This window comes from Morone saxatilis, unplaced genomic scaffold (assembly GCF_004916995.1).
Source record: "Morone saxatilis isolate NCDOM2014 unplaced genomic scaffold, NCSU_SB_2.0 Contig22, whole genome shotgun sequence".
NCBI lineage: Eukaryota > Metazoa > Chordata > Actinopteri > Moronidae > Morone > Morone saxatilis.
Window position 1 is genome coordinate 12,229,443 of NW_023339785.1, and position 18,463 is coordinate 12,247,905.

Sequence of the window (18,463 nt, forward strand, 5' to 3'; positions counted from 1 at the left end):
GTGTGTGTGTGTGTGTGTGTGTGCGCGTGTGTGTGCGCGTGTGTGTGTGTGCGTGTGTGTGTGTGTGTGTGTGGTGGGCTGCAGGAGGGGGGCGGCTGCAGATACAGGAGGAGGACATTCAATCTGCATTCCGATTGAGCCTGAAGGGGGTCCGTCCTTATCATGTGCCGGCGTCCTGTGGGCATTAACTCCCTTGACCCCAAACCCCACCTCATCACCGGAAACACAAGCAGCCGGGGCCGATTTTGGCTCTGCAACCTGAACTCGGGGAGTAGCGCAAAAAAAACAAACCAGCTGCAGCCCAAAGATGTTTGGAGAGAGGGGAGGGAAAAGAGGCTGCTGGGTAGGACAACACACACAACACAACCAAGACAAACAAAACACTGTGCTGCAGGATGGGGAAGAAAAAGACATAAAGGCCGAGCCCACATACAACAGATGAGTGATTGGAGCTGTCAGAAAACACGCAGGGCAGGTAGAACAAGAAGGGGCCGCAGTTAAAAAAGACTGATAACAGGGTAATTCATTACTAAGGTGTGTGTGTCATATCAAAGTGTAATTTTAAAAAACACTTTGGGATGCAAGTAGTTGCTCATTTCCCTTTGCAAAAGCACTGGTTTCAAATCAAATACTGAGTGTTTCTCCACAGTTACAGACTAGTATGTAGTCAAATGGCATGTAAAGAAAGATGCCAGCTGAATGACAATGAAGACGAGGAGCAAACAGTGAGCGGGGTCGTGAAAAGTAGCACAAACTGCACTTAGAACCAGAGTGGAGGTTTCTTTTTTCCCCCCTTTTGCTGCTCACATTCCTCCCTGTTTTGCTCCATTTCTGGACTCTAATCTGCAGCAAAAAAACATGTCTTTTTTGGCCTGCACTTGAGACAGCGCCCCCCTTCTGTTGCAAAATGAAAAACAGCGACAGAGGAGAAAAACAACTTTGATTGGCAGTCCGGTTCAGCCAGCAAAAAACAGCACAATAAAAGTGGCCAACACTGAGAGGAACCGCAGGCAGGAAAACACTGCACAGTCCCCACCTGTCCTCACGGATTAAAGCCCTTTAACACCGCTCTGTCCTCATATATATATATATATATATTATTAATGCTCAGTACATTTCACTGCATTACTTCACAGCCACACAACAAGCTCACTGACACTTTTCTCCCAAATCTTCAGATGATGTCATCGTCACCTCCAGCTTTCACCTCGTCGCTGCAACAACCGAGCGCATTATAACATTAAACACTGTGTGGAGGGGGGGAAATATCAACAAATATCAACATATGTGGACGCAGATAAAGTGTCTTACAGCGCACAACAAAAGGCTTGAGTCTTCTCCACGTTGTGTGCGGGGTTAACATCACGGCGCAGACATTAAAAGATAAAAAAGCAGATTTATGTTAATATTTAATGTGAATTTACTGACGTTAACTTCACGTAAATGACTTTTAACGAGGCATTTAACAGCTGGAGATGGGGAGTATAAAAGGGTGTCTTTGTGGCGAGGAAGTGAGGCAGTTTAAATCCCTAAATTAAATGATTAAAACTATTATTTATCGCCTTTGTTGGTTGTGATTTAAGTTGACCCGTTAGCGCAGTTAGCTCTGGGCAGCTGAGTTGTGCTAACGTTAGCTCGCTAACTGTCGGTAAAAAGTTTACACAGCCAACAAACTGTTAACGGGCTGCTTTTATCTCTCTCTTCGACTGATAGCGACACAAACAGGTCGTGTTTAAAGCCGCACAGACAACAGCTCCGACCCGGCGGGGAGCGACAGCTGCTGAGGCTTTTCTTTAATATAAAATAATGAATGAATGAGCGTCGCAGCGCAGTTAGCCGCTAGCTTTAAAACATGAATTAAAACTAACTTGTCCTCAATCTTCTGCTCTACTGAAGCTTTCAACATACCTGTTTCTGGACTCGCTGGCACTGGGTTCTCAGGGGGTACTCCATTTTATTCGCACAGATGATCATTTTCCAAAAACAAAGTGCTGCTACTGCATGGATGCGGCTCTTGTCTGTTCTCGGTGCTCTCCACAGCGAGCGAACAAAGGCAGAGAGCTGCCGCCGGGCTGCAGCTGCGGTGGGTCGGGCTGAGGCTGCACTGAGAGAGGACACAAACCTTCCCGGAGCCGAGCTGACAGCTCCAGTAACAGTGTGCCCAATCAAAGCACAGGAGGCGGAGCTGGTAGACGAGAATACTAATGAACATCTGCAAACAACAGCGCAGACACAGAGGCAACGACAGGCCCGGGGGCAGACAGTGGGTCGGGGGCAGACACTGGGTCGGGACGGCTACTCTAAACTTAAATGTACTCAGATACAGTTAGTAACTTCATTGGAGGTGTCACAGTATGTGTAGTTTGACTGCAGTGGCACAGGAGGGGGACTGTGAGTCAGTGGTATGCAGTTAGAGCAGGGGTTAGGATCCCAGTGTGCAGAAAATATTCAACATACATTAAATTACCACATAAACTGCACACTAACATGTCTGCAAAGGGGAGACTTGTAGGTACCTAAAGGGACCATTTGTATTCAGATATGTTGAGGTCAGAGGTCAAGGGATCTCTTCGACAATGGGTATGACAGTTTTTCTGTTATTTAGCCCCCTATATAGTAAGACAGCGCTGTAACTGAGCCTCTGAAAGACAGTGTGGAGTGGAAGAGGGAAGGATAATAGGGGGACACCCCTCTGGAAACACCCCTGACCATATCCAAGTAACATAACTTAGATTACTTTCCAGTACTTTCTGATTACGTCAACAACAAATATGGAAATAAAAACAAGTAAAAAGTAATATGTGTAAGACAACAGATGAAATATGACCTCTGTTCAGTGTGATTTTAAAAGAAAAACTTTCCCAGTAAGCAAATTCAGGCCGCAGCCTATAGAACATATTTCACAGCTGGAGGACGTAACTGGCACTTTACTGTGTTGTTGTTCCTTTTTCTGCTTTATAGACTGAATAAAGGTGAAATTTCCCTCCAGTGAAAGCATCTGTTTCACTAGCGGTCCTGATGATGAACTGACGACTGTAAGATCAGCAGTGGTTTCACTCCAGACCTCATGTGAGACTCATGTACGTGGTGTTATATTGTACTTTATTTTAAATAATCTTAATTTTAACTAAAATGAAACTGAAATCTGATAACAGCTTTTCCACCCTGTAACTTCAATGGTTTACAGTTACCTTTTTTATTGATTACGTAACTCGGTAACATGTAATCTGTTACTTCCCAAAGCCTGCCAACGTCTGACCAACAGGATACTGGTCCGGAAGCACCTTTCTTTGTGTTTGTGTCGGCTCTGTTTGATGCTAGCTGTTTAATATACTGCACCAGTGAGTCAGGCTGCGCTCACACTGCAGGTCAAAGAGACTCAGGTCTTTAATGACAGTGTAAACAGCACAAATCACATCCAATCCGAGTTTCTTGGTTCTGATTTAGTCTGATTCTGTGCAGTGTGACCTCAGCGTGAACACTCATATCAGAAGTCATGTGACTCTAGATTGACATTCATCATGCGGTTCATTTCAGGACCGAGACTTGTTCAGACTGTAATCTGATACAAGCCACATGTGAAAATGTGTCCTGGTAAACACCCGTGTCTTTTAAACTTCATGTCTCCAGCTTCTTATACAACTTCTGTTTCCTTCTTGTCTCAAATGCCGAACTGAGATTTACTTTCAGAGACTTGATTAAGCTCAAATGATAACAAACAAACCAATATCGTTATTATTTATTAATCTGTCAATATTCTCAACTAAAGGACCAGTGTGTAGGATTTAATGGCAACTCCTTCACTTCACCCTCCACTTCCAAGCACAAAGCACAAACTACGGTGGCAGCTCTATCTACTGTTTGGTTTGTCCCTTCTGGGCTCCTGTAGAAACACTGCAGACTCCATCGAAGGCCCCGCAGCGTCTGTATAAAGGGCTCTTTCTGAGGTAATAAAAACATAACAATTCCTATATTCAGGTGATTATACACCAATGAACACATACCTATGAATGTTATTTTACATTTCTGTCAATACGTCCACCTAAATGTTACAAACTAGACCTTTACACTTTTACAACATCAAAGATATTCTGTTTACTGTCATAGAAGATTAAAGAAACCAGAACATCTGAGAAGCTGAAATAAACAAATTTGGTCATTTTCTATTAAAAAAATTATTTGTTTAATCAATAAATTATTTTAATTGTTGATTAATTGATTGTGTGCAGCACATTGACTGCTCTCACAGGCTGAGTCCTCCACGAGAGAAATAAACTGACCTTCAGGTATAAAACTGATTTAATGCCACAGCACACAACAGGTATTGACAACAGTGTGCGAGTGCGACTAACTTTGTGGTTACAACAAACAGTTTGGGGAAGTTTCAACATGAAAGAGCCTCTATACACAAAGTCAGGTCAAATAAAGAGATTGTGTCCCAGTTTTGGTGGCGGACTCGTCTTACTTTCACACAGATGAATTTAATAAAAATGTGTCTTATACAGTCGTGCAAGCCTTAAAATCTCAATCATCTTGCTGTCATCAAGTCTTTTAAAAGGTCCCAAAGGCAAAGACAATATGTCTCATTCATCTAACTAAACACACAACAAGCATTGCTTACAGTCGCTCTTGTCACGTCCACAACTGACCACTGCATTCAGGCGGGTTTGATTGACCTTCTGCTTTGACCCAGTTGTTACTTCATGTATGGACTTATTCAGTCCACTCGTGTCTTGATGAATGGGACGTTTGTTCTTTATCAGAAATCTTGGAATTGAATTGGTTCAAATCAGGTTGTTTTTCCTTCTGAGTGCAGGAATCATGACTTTCATATCAATTAGTTTCACTGAGTTATATCTGTGTTTTTGTACTTTCTTATTAACTCCTTAAGATAATTAAGATACAAGCTCATGAGTTGAGTGTGACACACATTATTTGTACAATATCACCATGTAAATGTCACTTCCAATGTTAGTGGTCGCTCATCCTCAAGAAATTAGCTTGTTTTTTCTTTCTGAGAAGATGTTTGATGAAAGGTTTCGCTTTTTTCTCTGGAAAAAACGTCAGTCGTGTGAAAGTGGAACTGAAAACAAATCTGAACTCAAGAATGCAAAAACGTACTATAACTTACTCTCAGTAACAACAAGGCCTCTTATATTTCTTCTCTAAACTTACTTTTAATTTGAAAGCACCAGCTCAAACCCAGATCTAATTCTTACACTGATTGATGTATTTGCAAATGAATATCTTGATTAATGATGATATCCACTTACAGAAGATAAAACCAGATCTAATGTCTAAATGACGTGATGAAGTGTTGAGGCCTTGTGCACTCCCAGTGGGGGGAGAGGACTATATATATATATATATATGTATACGTGTATATATATACACACATACTAGACTGTGTGAAGACAGATACATTTTCACTACATTAAGGAAAGGCTTCCTTGGCTTTGATGCATTGAACTTTAATGCAGCGACCCTAATAACTCACGCAGTGCGTAAGTTGAAAAATAAAGCAGACTTAAAGAAGCTCTGGAGGGGAAAACAAGTGACACTAGATTTGAGTGTCACTCTCTATTAGATTAACATTCAGTTTGCACAAACATCATGTGATTTACACTGGAGAACCAGTCCAAACCAGATAACTACAGCTTAATTGATTCAGGGGAAAACACTGAAAGGTTGTGACTTTGTCCAGAATATCTGCAATCAGGACGTTTCAGTCAGGAATTAATCTTTGTCCTAGATTCTAGTATTCCAGGGCTAACGACTGTTTTCATTATTGATTAATAGTCAAAATGTCAGTAAATACTAAAAAACTGTGACGTCATCAAATTGCTTCTTTTAGCCAACAGACCAGAAGATACTCCATGTACCATCACATGAGACCAAGAAAGAACTAAATCTTCACATTTGAGAAACTGGAACAAGAAAATGTTTCTCATATTTGCTTAAAAAATTATCCAAACAATTAACTGATTATCAAAGTAGTTGCAGATTAATATTTAACAGAGATATTGACTGAAAAACACGTCAGAAACAGCCAATAAATGTATTAATTACGTGTTAATTACACGTTGTGTCATCAGTGAATTTGGCTGGTTGTGGTACTGAACAGATTATAATGCTATCATTTTAGTGTTAGTAACAGTTGTGTTATGTGGCTTGACCCCTTTAAAGTAACCACTTCTTTAATTCAGCTGATGTGGTACAACAGCTGTATGATGTACCAACAGAACCAGAAACTAAACCTTTTATACCGCATTAGTTGCCCTCCTCAGAAGTTGTTTTTAACCTGCTTTTTACATCAGCTGTGAAAAGAAAACGAACACAAAGTCATCTGTATCCACGGGTTTCATATCACAGTAAATCTTCCTTTTCCACCGAAGTTCTTTGAGAAACAAAGAGGGACTTTCCTAAGAAACAAATATGACAGTCTTGTAGTTCATTCCTCTACAATAGATTCAACACTTTATATTGTCTTTATCAAGATGCCTGAAATACCATCTCCAACTGTATATATTATATATAACTATAAGATATATAATATATATACAAATGAGCACCTACAGTATCATGACTAAATGAAATCTGTTAAACATGTTCTGCCACAAACATTATTTACTTTTTATCTGGTTTGTAAACTGATTAAAGTTCTCCAGCCTCTGCAGTAAAAAGTGGACAAAATGTTTCTTTTGTCTGACTCTAAACAGTCTTCAGAAGTTGAACAGATTGACTATGTGCTGCTTTTTACTCATCATTTCCTGTTTAACAAAACCGCTCCTGGTGAAGAAACTGTTAACTGTAAATGATGAATCAACAGTGTTATGCCAGACAGTTGGTCTATACAGATAATGTAGAAGTGGTTATTCTCTACCAACTGAACAAGACTGGAAAATGTCCTTTGTCTTCAAAGTAAATAAATAAAAAAACAACCTAATTTCAGATCTAATTTCCCAGGCTGTTCAGGCACATACAGTTTGTACCTCTGCTCTGCAGGTTAGCTGATTTATGGCTCTCATACACTGATCACTGAAGCAGATGGTGCTCTTTTCTGCAGGGATACGGATCCACTTGGTGTAAAGAGGAATTCTACTTAAAACATTAACATGACCTGATACCATATCAAAGACCTTCTGTTAAAAATGTCTTTAAGAGTTGAAAATCCACCATATGTCTGCATCTTGCCAGTTTGGACGGGGAGAAATGTGCTGGGAGGACAAATTACAATGCAAGGTCATAGATTTAAACATTATCTCACCCTTGTGGCAAGAATTGGTACAACTGGCCTCACTGTGATGCAGCAAAAACTCAAAAAAAGGCATTTTGTCTCCTTTTTGTGGAAATCAGAAGGAAGTGTTGTGAACTGATATTTAGAGAGGCACATTAAAGTAGGTTCAACTATTTATATTTATTTTAATACTTGACACGTTCAGCTGGATATACAGTATGACCTTTATTTACATTTTATGTGTATTTTATTTTGGTTTCCTCCCTCATGTGCTCAGCTAGAGTGTCTGTGGCACTGAGATTACCCAGAGATAGAAAGAAAACAAACAGTCAGAGCCGCTAATAAGTACACCGTCTGCACAGTCGACTAATAGGCAGATGAATATATAATAAAAATTTCCTGATAAGATAAACTATTTTAGCTATTTTTAGAAATGGCTGACACTTTCCATTCATAGCACAATGACTAAAAGCGATGCCTCGTCGTAAAACGGAATCGTAAATTGTTTTGTCTAAACTTAGTAGCTTGCATTAAACGTAACCTTTCCATTCTGTCTCTTTAGATTTACAAATTGGCAAAGACTTGACTGCTGAGGTCAACGCTTCAGCTCGGACAAAATTCACAGATTCTATAAAATATTGACAAACTCTGATCATTGTCTAGCTCAACAGTTTTTGAGGGGATCCACATCGACTAAGTGGTTCTTTGTCTTTGCTGCACTGAACTGATGCAGCCTTTGTTCCATGTCAAAGTGCAGCTACGCCTTCAGCTGTGTATTATTCGACTCAAGCGCCTCAGGCTGGTAAAGTTTTCTGTTTCCTTCACTTGTATGAAACCTTTTAAAAAACTAAATCTAGAATAAACATACAAATAATTCGCAGCACACATGAGGAGTTGACATATATTATTCTCGCATACAAAAATAGAAAACACTCAAATGTTCAACAGCGTCATAATCATAAGCAACATCATCAAACTTTAGTGTAACAGAAAACATCCGTCCTCTAAACACCGAGAGCTTTGTCCAGGAAGTTAGCAAAGTGCTTCGGCTCTCCGGGATGAAAGGGTAGAAGAACAGAGAGATCCATGGTCCTCACGGTTTCTGTCAGGGTGCTGAAAGATTGAAAAATAAAGTGTTACTGTTGTTTTACTTAATAAACTCACATGTATGTAACTGTACATGTGGGAAACAAACACCTGCATGTGCAGTACAACAAGTGTGAGTCCATGTGTAGCGCCCTGGCCAGCTCCAGCTGGTGGTTGTCCATCAGCTTGTCATTGACAACAACCAGCAGAGGTTTGCCCGCACCCAGCGCCTCCAAACAACTTCCTGCCCCTGAGGAGGAAAACAAGAACCTTATTCATGACTAGAGCTAAACTGAGCCTGGGTTTCTATTCATGGAGGTGAACAACACCATGACACAGATACGGAAGAAAAAAAGAAGCATCATCAGCATTTTTCCTTTTCTTGTTTGTTTGTAGGTAGTTAATGTAGCATGAATCGGAAAATTAAACGGAGAAAACAAACAATACCAAACGTGACCAGGGACAGTGTGACGGGTCCTCTGAGACAAGGATGTTTCTGAAAGTAGTCGCAATTAATTTGTATTAAACTGGATCAAATTGCAAAACTGTTAATATGATTCTTTAGTACATATTGGTCTTCTCCTCCTCAGATAAGATTTGGCCTCGTTAACAAACACTTGCTGATCATCCTGTTCATCCTGATCAGCCTCTGTTGCCCTCATTTAGTCTCTGTGAAATCATTAATCATCAGTTTTCTGTTTAATGTTGGCACACTGCTGATAGACCTGTATTTGCTTTTGCTTTGAATTCAAGGCAGGCGATGAACATGGAAACTACCCGATTTGGCTGATGCTTTTAATACTTATTAATATGTATTAATTAAAACCTAATAAATAGACAGTAGTTTGACTTATGGAGCAGCATCAGTTGAGTGTGATTAAATAAAAAGATAAATCAATATGTAGCCACTGTTTATACACTGAGAGGAGTAAGTGTGCTCAAGGTTTTTGATGTTTTACTCACCAGCGTGGCTGACGACGAGGTCGGCCTGCCTGATGTCTGCTGCTATAGAGTCTTTGAATCGGAAAGCCTCCAGTCTGATGTTTGGACAGCTGTCAGCAGCAGGAAGAAGAGATCCTCTCCCAACCTGGAGAACCAAACGCTCATATCCACGAGCCTTTAAAGCCTGGGGGGAGAAAAACAATAACGTATTACTAAGCTACTATTATGTTAGTGCCAAGTGAAGTTTCCCCCCTACAGAGAAAAAGCTGCACCTCTGACGACTCTCTTAATACATTTAGAGGCATCAACGTTTTAGTTTCATATTTCCTGATCTGTGGCTGTTGTCAAATCTCAATGTTACCCAACTAGCATCTGCACAGTATAACGTTCTAACCTTTTAACAAACACTTTTCATAATATTTAAGTAGCTTTAAGGTTTTAAATATTATCTGTGTCAGTTTGTTGCAGCTTCTCACTGAGGATCTACGTTGTTCACACTGAGCGGCTGCAACACGCCATGAAATTAATATTCTGGATATCCTGTTCATCATTTTATACTCATTTCTCAGTTTAAACAATATTTGCTTGTTAAGGTGTTACACAGTTAGAAGGAGGAATTAACACAATATTTACATTTTGTTCAGAAACAGAAACAAGACGTGTGCCAACAGGTGTCTATTAAACTGCAGCTTTCAAACAAAAACATGAGAGAGCACAAAATGTTTATAAAAAGATTTAATTCTTTTATTTAGAGACGTTTTTTACATCACTTCTTTTTTTCCACGTGCAAGCGGCTCCTCATTTGTCCTTGACGTGTGTACTGACAGAGCTCTCTTAAGCTGACGGCGAGAAAGACGCACATTTGATTGATTGATTGATTTACTGTTACAGTCAGCAAGGACCTTGACCTGAACCAGGATGGGGAGACCACAGTACTCTCTTAAATCCTTGCACTGGATATGTGTCTCTTTAAGGTCCTAATTTTAGTCTTTAAATATCTGTGTGACCCTGTTTGAAATAGACATTTGATCATATCCAGTCAGATCACTCAGCTTGTTGCAGGGTAACTTACCACCATCCCCATTCAGTCCAGGGTCGGTCGTCAATTACAACAGACCTGATGGACTGTAAGACAATGTCAAGGTGCTTCATAACCTTCTGCCTCTTTACTCGTACTTGTTTAACCTGGTTAAGTTTTATTTTAAAGTGTTTCACCGTGTTGTTTTTCTCCATTTGAGATCATTTCCTTGAGTATTTCCATTTTATGCTACTTTATACTTATACTATGTTTTAGAGGGAAATATTGTACTTTTTACTCCACTACATTTATTTTACAGCTATATTTACTTAGATTTTCCATAAAGATTACATGAACATTTTATAAAATATGATGCATTTTTAGAGCTTTAACTACCCAACAGTATATGAAGTAGTGAAAATTAGCTAAATTAACAACATTAGAATTAGAGCTGCACAATATTGTGATTCAGGATTATCTGGGAATGATCATTTATGCACCACAAACTGAGTTTTCACTAAAAGAAACCATTAAAATCATGATGATGTGACATTTTTGGGAGACTGTACCAAACAAACATGTTATCTTAAATCTGGAGAAGATCTGTAGACCAGAGCACCTCATCAGTTTACCTTCATCAAAACAATACAGCTCTTGTGATGTCCATAATATTTGGATTAATTGTGCAGCCCTAATTGAAATACCACATACACATGATACATGAATAATGTTCCAATAATATAACAGTGACAGGGGCCATTCTGCATTGTGAATACTTCTTTAACTTTAACTACATTTTGTTGCCTAATGTTTTGAAAGCAGGACTGTTTTTATAGTGTGGTGTTTAATTTAGGTGATTTGAATACTCATAGTGATTATATATAGTTGGTCCTGTCAGAGTAGCAGCAGGTATGCAGTATGGACAAGGAAGTGTGGATTAAAACCAACCTGGACGGTGTCTGAAGACGTGATGCGTTCAATGAGCTCATCAAAGCTCGTAGTGCCGACGGTCACAAACACCGTCTTCATGGCTGCCCGAGTAAACCTGTCAGTTTTATAGGTTTGTAAGTATTTTTAAACACTTTACAGCCTCCCCTCACTGCCCATCTTCACCCGACTGCCGCAGACCCTAACAGTCACTTCCGCTTCTGACCGCTGACGTCGCCGCGCCGACTCTGACACACGTGCTGCCACCTAGAGGTCTGGAGCTGTAACTTCATTCACACTGCCACTGTGTCTGAAAATACCTGTTTAAATTCATTTTTGAATCCCTTTGAGCTTCATGCACAGCAGCAAAAATGCTAAAATCCTTTAATTTAAAGGTCCAGTGTGTAACATTTAGGAGGATTTGTTGGCAGAAATGGAATATGATGTTTATATGTATGTTTTTTTTAGTGTATAATCACCTGAAATTGGGAATGTTTGTTTTATCTACAGATAATGTGGGTCAGAATGGACACACCAAACTCTGGCTGTAGATTGGGCCTTTTTATTTTATTGGTGATTTTATTTGACCTGAAGAGGAAGAGGCGCCCACTGTGGTGGAAGTTAAACTATGATGATCTGCGTGCTCTGACTGAGCTGACGGTGATTGAATATATTCACAGATCCATGATTCAGTCCATTACAAACCCATTTCTCACAGTTTCCTGGGGCATGTCCCTCCAGATGTGCCATATGACGCCCAGTCATTGGTTTCGCCCCCTGGGGCACAGGACCTGCCCTCTAGCCTGGTCCCTTGAGTGACAGTGTCTCTGCTTTGTCTTTTTCAAAGAGTTGCTGTACGTTCAATTGAAGACAAGCGCGCATACAAAATACAGCATATAAATCTGGGCAGTGTGTGATGTGAAGACTTCCTGTACCTGGGACATGCAGGTGAACACCAGCAGACCTGCTGACGGAGCTCCTCAGAGGAATTAGGGCATTAAAGTTTGTACTTGACACTGACAGCTGGGCTCTGGGAGGACATTATCATTGCTGGTAATGTTTTGACTTCAGACGCTCTCGGTGACTCACATGAACCGAGTGAGAAGTCTAGGAGACTTCTTTAGATGTCCAGGCTGCATAAACTATAACTCTTTCAGCCTTTCAGTGACAACATTTACAGTCGTACACATTTGATTTTACTTCATACTGATACTCATTGACCTACTTTAGAAGTAAATATTGATCTTTTACAATCCATGAGGTGAATTTAACTGCTGTAAAATCACTGGAGCAACAGTTGTGTTGTTAAGAGATTTTAGACAGTCACATGGAAACATGGACCGTTCTCTCTTTCTTAAAATGGCTCAAGTTATAGTTTATCCTACCTGCAATAAAAACTCTAAATTTAAATACTAAATACTTTTAGCTCTTTATCTTTTCCTTTTTTGTATTGTTGCAGTTTGCTTTTATCACACGACCCTTGTGCACTGTGTTGTGTGTTAAAGTCTTTAGTTGTCTTATTGCTTTATGGGGATTATACTTTTTGCTGCCTCGCTGCTATTGCCCTTAAACATATCTGAACTCAACAGTAGTTTCTAGTTACTTTTCAGACGAAGCTTAAATATACAAAACCTACAATGAGCTCACAAAATGCAATCAGTTAACTAAACAGTGCAAGTTATAATAAGCTCCAGTGAAACCAGTTGCAAAATAAAACTCATCTAATCTAATCACTAATCATGAATCACTTAATAATCCAACTATATAATGGGTAAGTGAACACTCTTACTTTACTTGAATACATTTTACAACACCTCTGATGACACTGATACTAAAATATTGAGTGCAGGGTCTTTATGGTAAACACATTCAACTTTTTAACCTGAAAATCACTAAAACCATGTTTTACTTATGGAGGACCACAAGTGTCGTGTAAATAGTTGTGGAGCAGTTTCATTTAATACATGAGTTTAATTAATTAATCCATAAATAAATACACTAAATGATTGTAATTCAGTTAATTTATATACTAAACACATACGTCATTGTGAGCACAGACTAACTTCCTTAGGGGTTGTAATGTTTTTGTACAGGGTGAGTCTGTTTCACTGCAGCTTGCTGGTTCCTGCTGCACACTGCAGGCAGCTGATAGCCTGGTGGTCTGTGGTGGTCTTTGTTTGAAGACACCTTCGTCTCTCTTGTGGTGTGGACAGAAATAAACCCAGCAGAAACCAGAATAAGACACCCAAAATGAGCTTGGAGGAGCTGTAGTGATCCTGCTGATTCAGAGACGTCAGCACCCACCCTCACCCCGACCCCCACCTCACAGAGCGACTGCTGCCAGCTCAGTGAAGGATGCACGGGCTCGGCGAGCACCCAGCAGCTCCACCTGACAACCGCAGAGCGAGAGGAAGAAGAGCCAGCTTTGTGCTCCGTGGGATGTGAAAACTACAGCAGTACCATTTGTGACAAATGCAAGAAGAATAAAAAAACAATCTTGCAAAAGCACACGCCAACTCGACTGCACTGTGCCAGTCTGGTGCATATAAAAACACGCACACACACACACGCACACGCACGCACACACACACGAAGCGACGAGGAAGTGGAAAGTGTAGCCTGTTTCTGAGAGCTGGTATTTTTAGATTATGTAGCTTCTGAAAACTTTAACCCATTGTGTTGTTTGTCAGATATGACCACAAACAACACGTTGATATGTAATAGGTCGCAGTGCTCTACATATACCAGAGTCACTGTAAAATATGTATAACATATATATATTTGAGTCTGTAAGAGTCAATGAACTCAAAATTACATATTTTTTTGTTATTTCTCTGCCTGCTAGAGCCTCATAACTATATAATCAGTTATTGCACAGCAAGAAGAGTATGGCCACTCACACTAGAATTTTATTAACAATTACAGCAACCAAAAACTCTTTTAATATATATAATATATACATATGGACGTGTGAGTATTGAGTTCATAAGACGAGCAGTGCACTGATGCTGCACTAAAGGGCCACTCAGGGGCACAAAAGGTCACGTGAGTATTGTTTTAAGCCTAAGGGATTTATTTTGGGCCAGGCGGGGGAAACATTGACTTTGTTGATACGGCAAACTGTTGCTTATTTACACACCCAGCAGTTACGAAACAACATTATCATTAATTTGGAGGCATGTTTGTGTTTATCTGGTGAATGTGAATCAAATATTTGCTCTTCTTTAAGCTCCTATTTTTGGTCTCCACCAACTCCTGAGGGAAATATCTGCTAAATACTTCAGTATGTTCACCAGCTAATCATTAACTGTCTGCTGTTTGGTGCTGAGCAGGTAGTGTACGCTGGGTTTTAGAGAAAACAGGCGACGAGTGAAACTATACAGACTGGGTTCCTTTCACATAAATAAAGAATGACTTTCAATGTCTGTGTTTCTATAGAGCACTCATTGTCAAACTATGGTACCTGAGCTGCCTCTGGTGGTACGTGGAGAAATCTCTGAAATAGTTCTTTTAAAGATTAAATAAATACATGTTAAAACCAAATACTATCAAAATAATAGGCTCAGCCTACGCTACTGTATTTTAACGTTGGTCATAATGGTGGTATTTGGAATATGTTTGCTGAGGTGGTACATGGCGTAAGGAGTTTGAGTAACACTGATATAGAATTGGATTGGTTTCCGAGAGTGTGAAGCACTGCACCTGGCTAGTGGCAAAAATGTGCTGTGAAAAAGGCAACAACTGAACTTGGCTGATTTTGTTACGAGTTCGTGAAACTCAAATTATAAGATCGAGGTCAGAAAACTAACATTGGTTACACAGAACTTGCTGTGTATCAATCCAAAGATAATACTGTAACTGAAAGGCCATCATGTTTATTACCAAAAGATGACAGCCGTTTATCTTTGAAGGAAATAAAAGAGACATGAGACCAGGGTGCAACAGAAATTATTTAAGGCTCTGTTAAATCCTCAGCTTCAAAAAACAAAAACCCAAAAGAACAATGTACCATATATCCTGAAAAGTCACAAAAAGCAAAAACTAGTATAAAATTAAATGTTTAAAACTGGCTACCCATGTCATTAGTTTTTAATAAATAGGTTACTATAAGAAAAAGAAAAATACAAAGTTAAATCTGATTAACTGTGCCAGAACTTTTATCAAACCACAATGCAGCAAGTTATTTGATGACAAGAAATCAGCGTCTCCTGAATTTAAAGCGACACACGTCATGTAGTCAAACACAAATATGCACTGTGAGCTTCCTTTGGTCGTTCCAAAATCATTCTCCCACAGAGACTCCTCGAGGAAACTCAAAATGGAAGACCTGCGTCCATGTGATTCATGCCTTGTAAAGACTGACAGAATTCCGGCTAAAAACAGTAAAATGGCTCTTTCTTATCACTTCAAGTTGATTTAGTAGAACATTTTCAATTTTGAGCATGCATGTTTTCAGATGAGTTTAGCTGCTTCAGGCTACTGCGATGATAAAAAGCTGAATGTTTGAACCACGGGGCGGCGGCGGCGGCGGCGTGGACTGGCGGATAAGGTGACCGTCCCTTGATGAAAATGGTGCCGGTTTAATCCACATAGTGGTACATCCTGTCTAAGTTTCCTGAAGCTAAAAAAGGTCAAACTGTAGCACACACTCTGCGGTTTGTGTCACTTAGGAGAACTATTTTAGACAAGATTTTCAAAATAAAGCGAGCAGTATACCTGGGCAGCCAACTGGTTGAAGTATGCATGCTTAAAAGTCAAAATGTTTCAATAATATGAAATACTTTGTCAAATTCCAAACTTTAGACATAATACAAGTAATAATAAAGTATATAATAGTGATTAAAGCAGCTTTAAAAAGAAGCTGCAACTTCACAAACACTCCTGCTTATTATTTCAGAGATACTTCCGACTAAAAGGGGGGAAAATAAAAGACTGAAATTCACAGATGGCCGTTTTCGCTCATTACAAGTCTGTTTGTTGACTCCGTCCTGGGTCATTGCAAAGGCCGTTAAGGTTGCAGCAGAAACGTCTTTGAACGGTTATGATATCAAAAATAGGGCCGACGTCTTTCCTGTCAGATGATCTGTGACAGACGGTCAGAAACCACCTCGAACAGAACGTTGTTACCAGCAGTGGTAAGTTTGTGTCAGTAGGATCAAAAGTCGTGTTGTCCCCCTGGTTCATCAAAGTCCTTGTGGTGATCCAGACAAATGATGTATCTTTTGGTTTGTTTTTTTTAAAGAAAGAGAGAAAGAAAAAGACAAAACAGGTTATTAATACAACAAGTTTAAATGGCTAAAAGTAGCATCGTCAGTGTGAGCAGTGATTAACACAGGCAAACATCTGCCACAGAATCTAAAGTGAACTTCCTGTTTTGGAACATAATTTCTTTTTCAGGATGTCACATCCTCTTTCTTCGCTCACTGTCTGTCTGCCTCGTTACTCGCTACTCTTCGGGGGTCTTTTCCCCTCCCGGCCCCGAGCTGCTCATACAGTTGTGTTCTTCATGCCACATACTTTCTGCGATCTTATGATAACAAGCTAAACCAACGGTTTGCGCGGAGCGGCACCACCCACTCGTCTTTCTCACTTCCAACAAACCTCTCCTCTCCCTTACGCTGCACTCAAACGCCACACAGTCATCCATGTGTCACATTTCTCCTCAGCTTGTGAACCATTTTTACACAGGCACTGCAGGGACATTTTATCACATTCTGTAAAATTAGTGAGCGGCCAACTGTGCTGAGTTCTCTGGCACAGCCCGAGTACGAAGGCAAAGGAAGGCTCGTACCTCTCTCCTCACTGTACCACACAGGCTGTGCAGCACTGTTCCTGCTTCTCCGGCAGCGTGGAATAATTCATCTGTCGGACGATCTCTGCAAACAGCTCGTCCACCATAGTCTTGCTCTTGGCAGAGGTTTCAATAAAAGGGCAGCCCCACTCTTGAGCCAGAGCTCGTCCATCCGACCCGGCGACCTCACGCTCAGATTCCAGGTCCACTTTGTTCCCGACCAGGATCAGCGGCACCTTCTCGAAGCGCTTCACTCGCACTATTTGGTCTCGCATTGGTCTGATGTCCTGAAGATGAAGAGGGAGAGGATCTTAGTGTGTGGTTTGACAAGAACCAGTGTGCCAATATTTTCATACTACAAACTTTATCTTAGCAGATTGTCAATGCAGAGCAGTTTGATAAAGTTATAAAACAGTCAGCATACTTGCATTAAGTTTGTAGTGCACTATTGATGACAGGATATAAAAACTAAATGCAGACGTACAACAATAAAACGTTTTAATAATCAAGTATGGTGGTCAAACAGCTGATTTTAGTTTACAAATAAAGAATAATTCTCCTTTTTCTTTTTTATAAAGTTTAACGACACTACAAAGTCCCTGTTTCATTTTGGTATTGCATCATTTCCTGTTAGTAGAAAACATTTAAGCACTTTTTTTAATGTATACCAACAGTAAACAATTACATTACATTACATACTATATAGAATTATATGTAGTATCGAAATTAGGATTACAGCATATATTACTTGTTGATACACTGTCTGACAACTTCATCATAAGTAATGCTGCCTTTATTAAACCTGTAGATCCTGTAAACCTTTAATTTACTGTTTCTGTTCATTCAAGTTTTCTGTTCAACATAGTTTGGTCAGATTGAAAAGTTTTGGTAAAGAAGAGGCAAAGATGTGTCCGATACTTTACGCTGTTATCTTCCTATTTTAGAGGCACTGTTTTCCTCTACTGTCACAAACACTGTTTAACAACCCAGTTACCACAGAACCGAGAATATAATGAAGAATGAAACAAACAAACACCACAGCAGCACTGGCTTTAATGTCGCAGGGCTCCGGAGAAGCAAACACACCACATGTATGAACCACAAGTCAAACCCCACATATGCATCCACCCTGGTTCAGTCCAGGTGTGTTCAGGTACCTGGAAGCTCTGCTGGTTCACCAGGCTGTAGACCAGGATGAAGCCCTGCCCGTTCTTGATGTACAGGTCTCTCATGGAGGCGAACTGCTCCGTCCCCGCCGTGTCCAGGATCTCCAGCACGGAGGGCGACGAGTCCACCTCGATCTCCTTTCGGTAGAAGTCCTCGATGGTCGGGTCGTATTTCTCGATGAAGGTGCCGGTGACGAACTGGACGGTCAGCGCGGACTTCCCGACGCCGCCGCTGCCCAACACGACCACTTTGTACTCTTTCATGGGGCCGGTGGAGGCTAACGTAGCAGCTAAAC

At 40.3% G+C, this 18,463-nt stretch overlaps 3 protein-coding genes across 3 annotated transcripts in view; all 3 read right to left on the bottom strand.

Annotated features, from left to right (window-relative positions):
- Nucleotides 1–2,124, bottom strand: part of si:zfos-80g12.1 (sestrin-3) — an 11,201-nt gene extending 9,077 nt beyond the window's left edge. Inside the window, exon 1 of the mRNA XM_035668808.1 lies at nucleotides 1,909–2,124. Coding sequence (XP_035524701.1) covers nucleotides 1,909–1,974 — 66 coding nt within the window. The 5' untranslated portion in view covers nucleotides 1,975–2,124. The remainder of the gene's footprint in view (nucleotides 1–1,908) is intronic.
- Nucleotides 2,125–8,122: 5,998 nt separating this feature from the next.
- Nucleotides 8,123–11,424, bottom strand: zgc:92907 (uncharacterized protein LOC436733 homolog). Its single transcript, XM_035669958.1, has 4 exons — nucleotides 11,232–11,424; nucleotides 9,287–9,449; nucleotides 8,435–8,573; nucleotides 8,123–8,350 (listed from the first exon to the last, which is right to left on the bottom strand). Exons 1-4 carry the CDS (start codon nucleotides 11,310–11,312, stop codon nucleotides 8,242–8,244), a joined length of 492 nt encoding a protein of 163 aa, XP_035525851.1. The 5' UTR covers nucleotides 11,313–11,424; the 3' UTR covers nucleotides 8,123–8,241.
- A 3,723-nt stretch (nucleotides 11,425–15,147) lies between these two features.
- Nucleotides 15,148–18,463, bottom strand: part of rap2c (RAP2C, member of RAS oncogene family) — a gene marked incomplete in the record, with an annotated part of 3,687 nt that continues 371 nt past the window's right edge. The window contains 3 exon segments of the mRNA XM_035669402.1: nucleotides 15,148–16,429; nucleotides 17,002–17,288; nucleotides 18,159–18,463. Of these exon segments, the coding sequence (XP_035525295.1) occupies nucleotides 17,010–17,288; nucleotides 18,159–18,431 (552 nt within the window).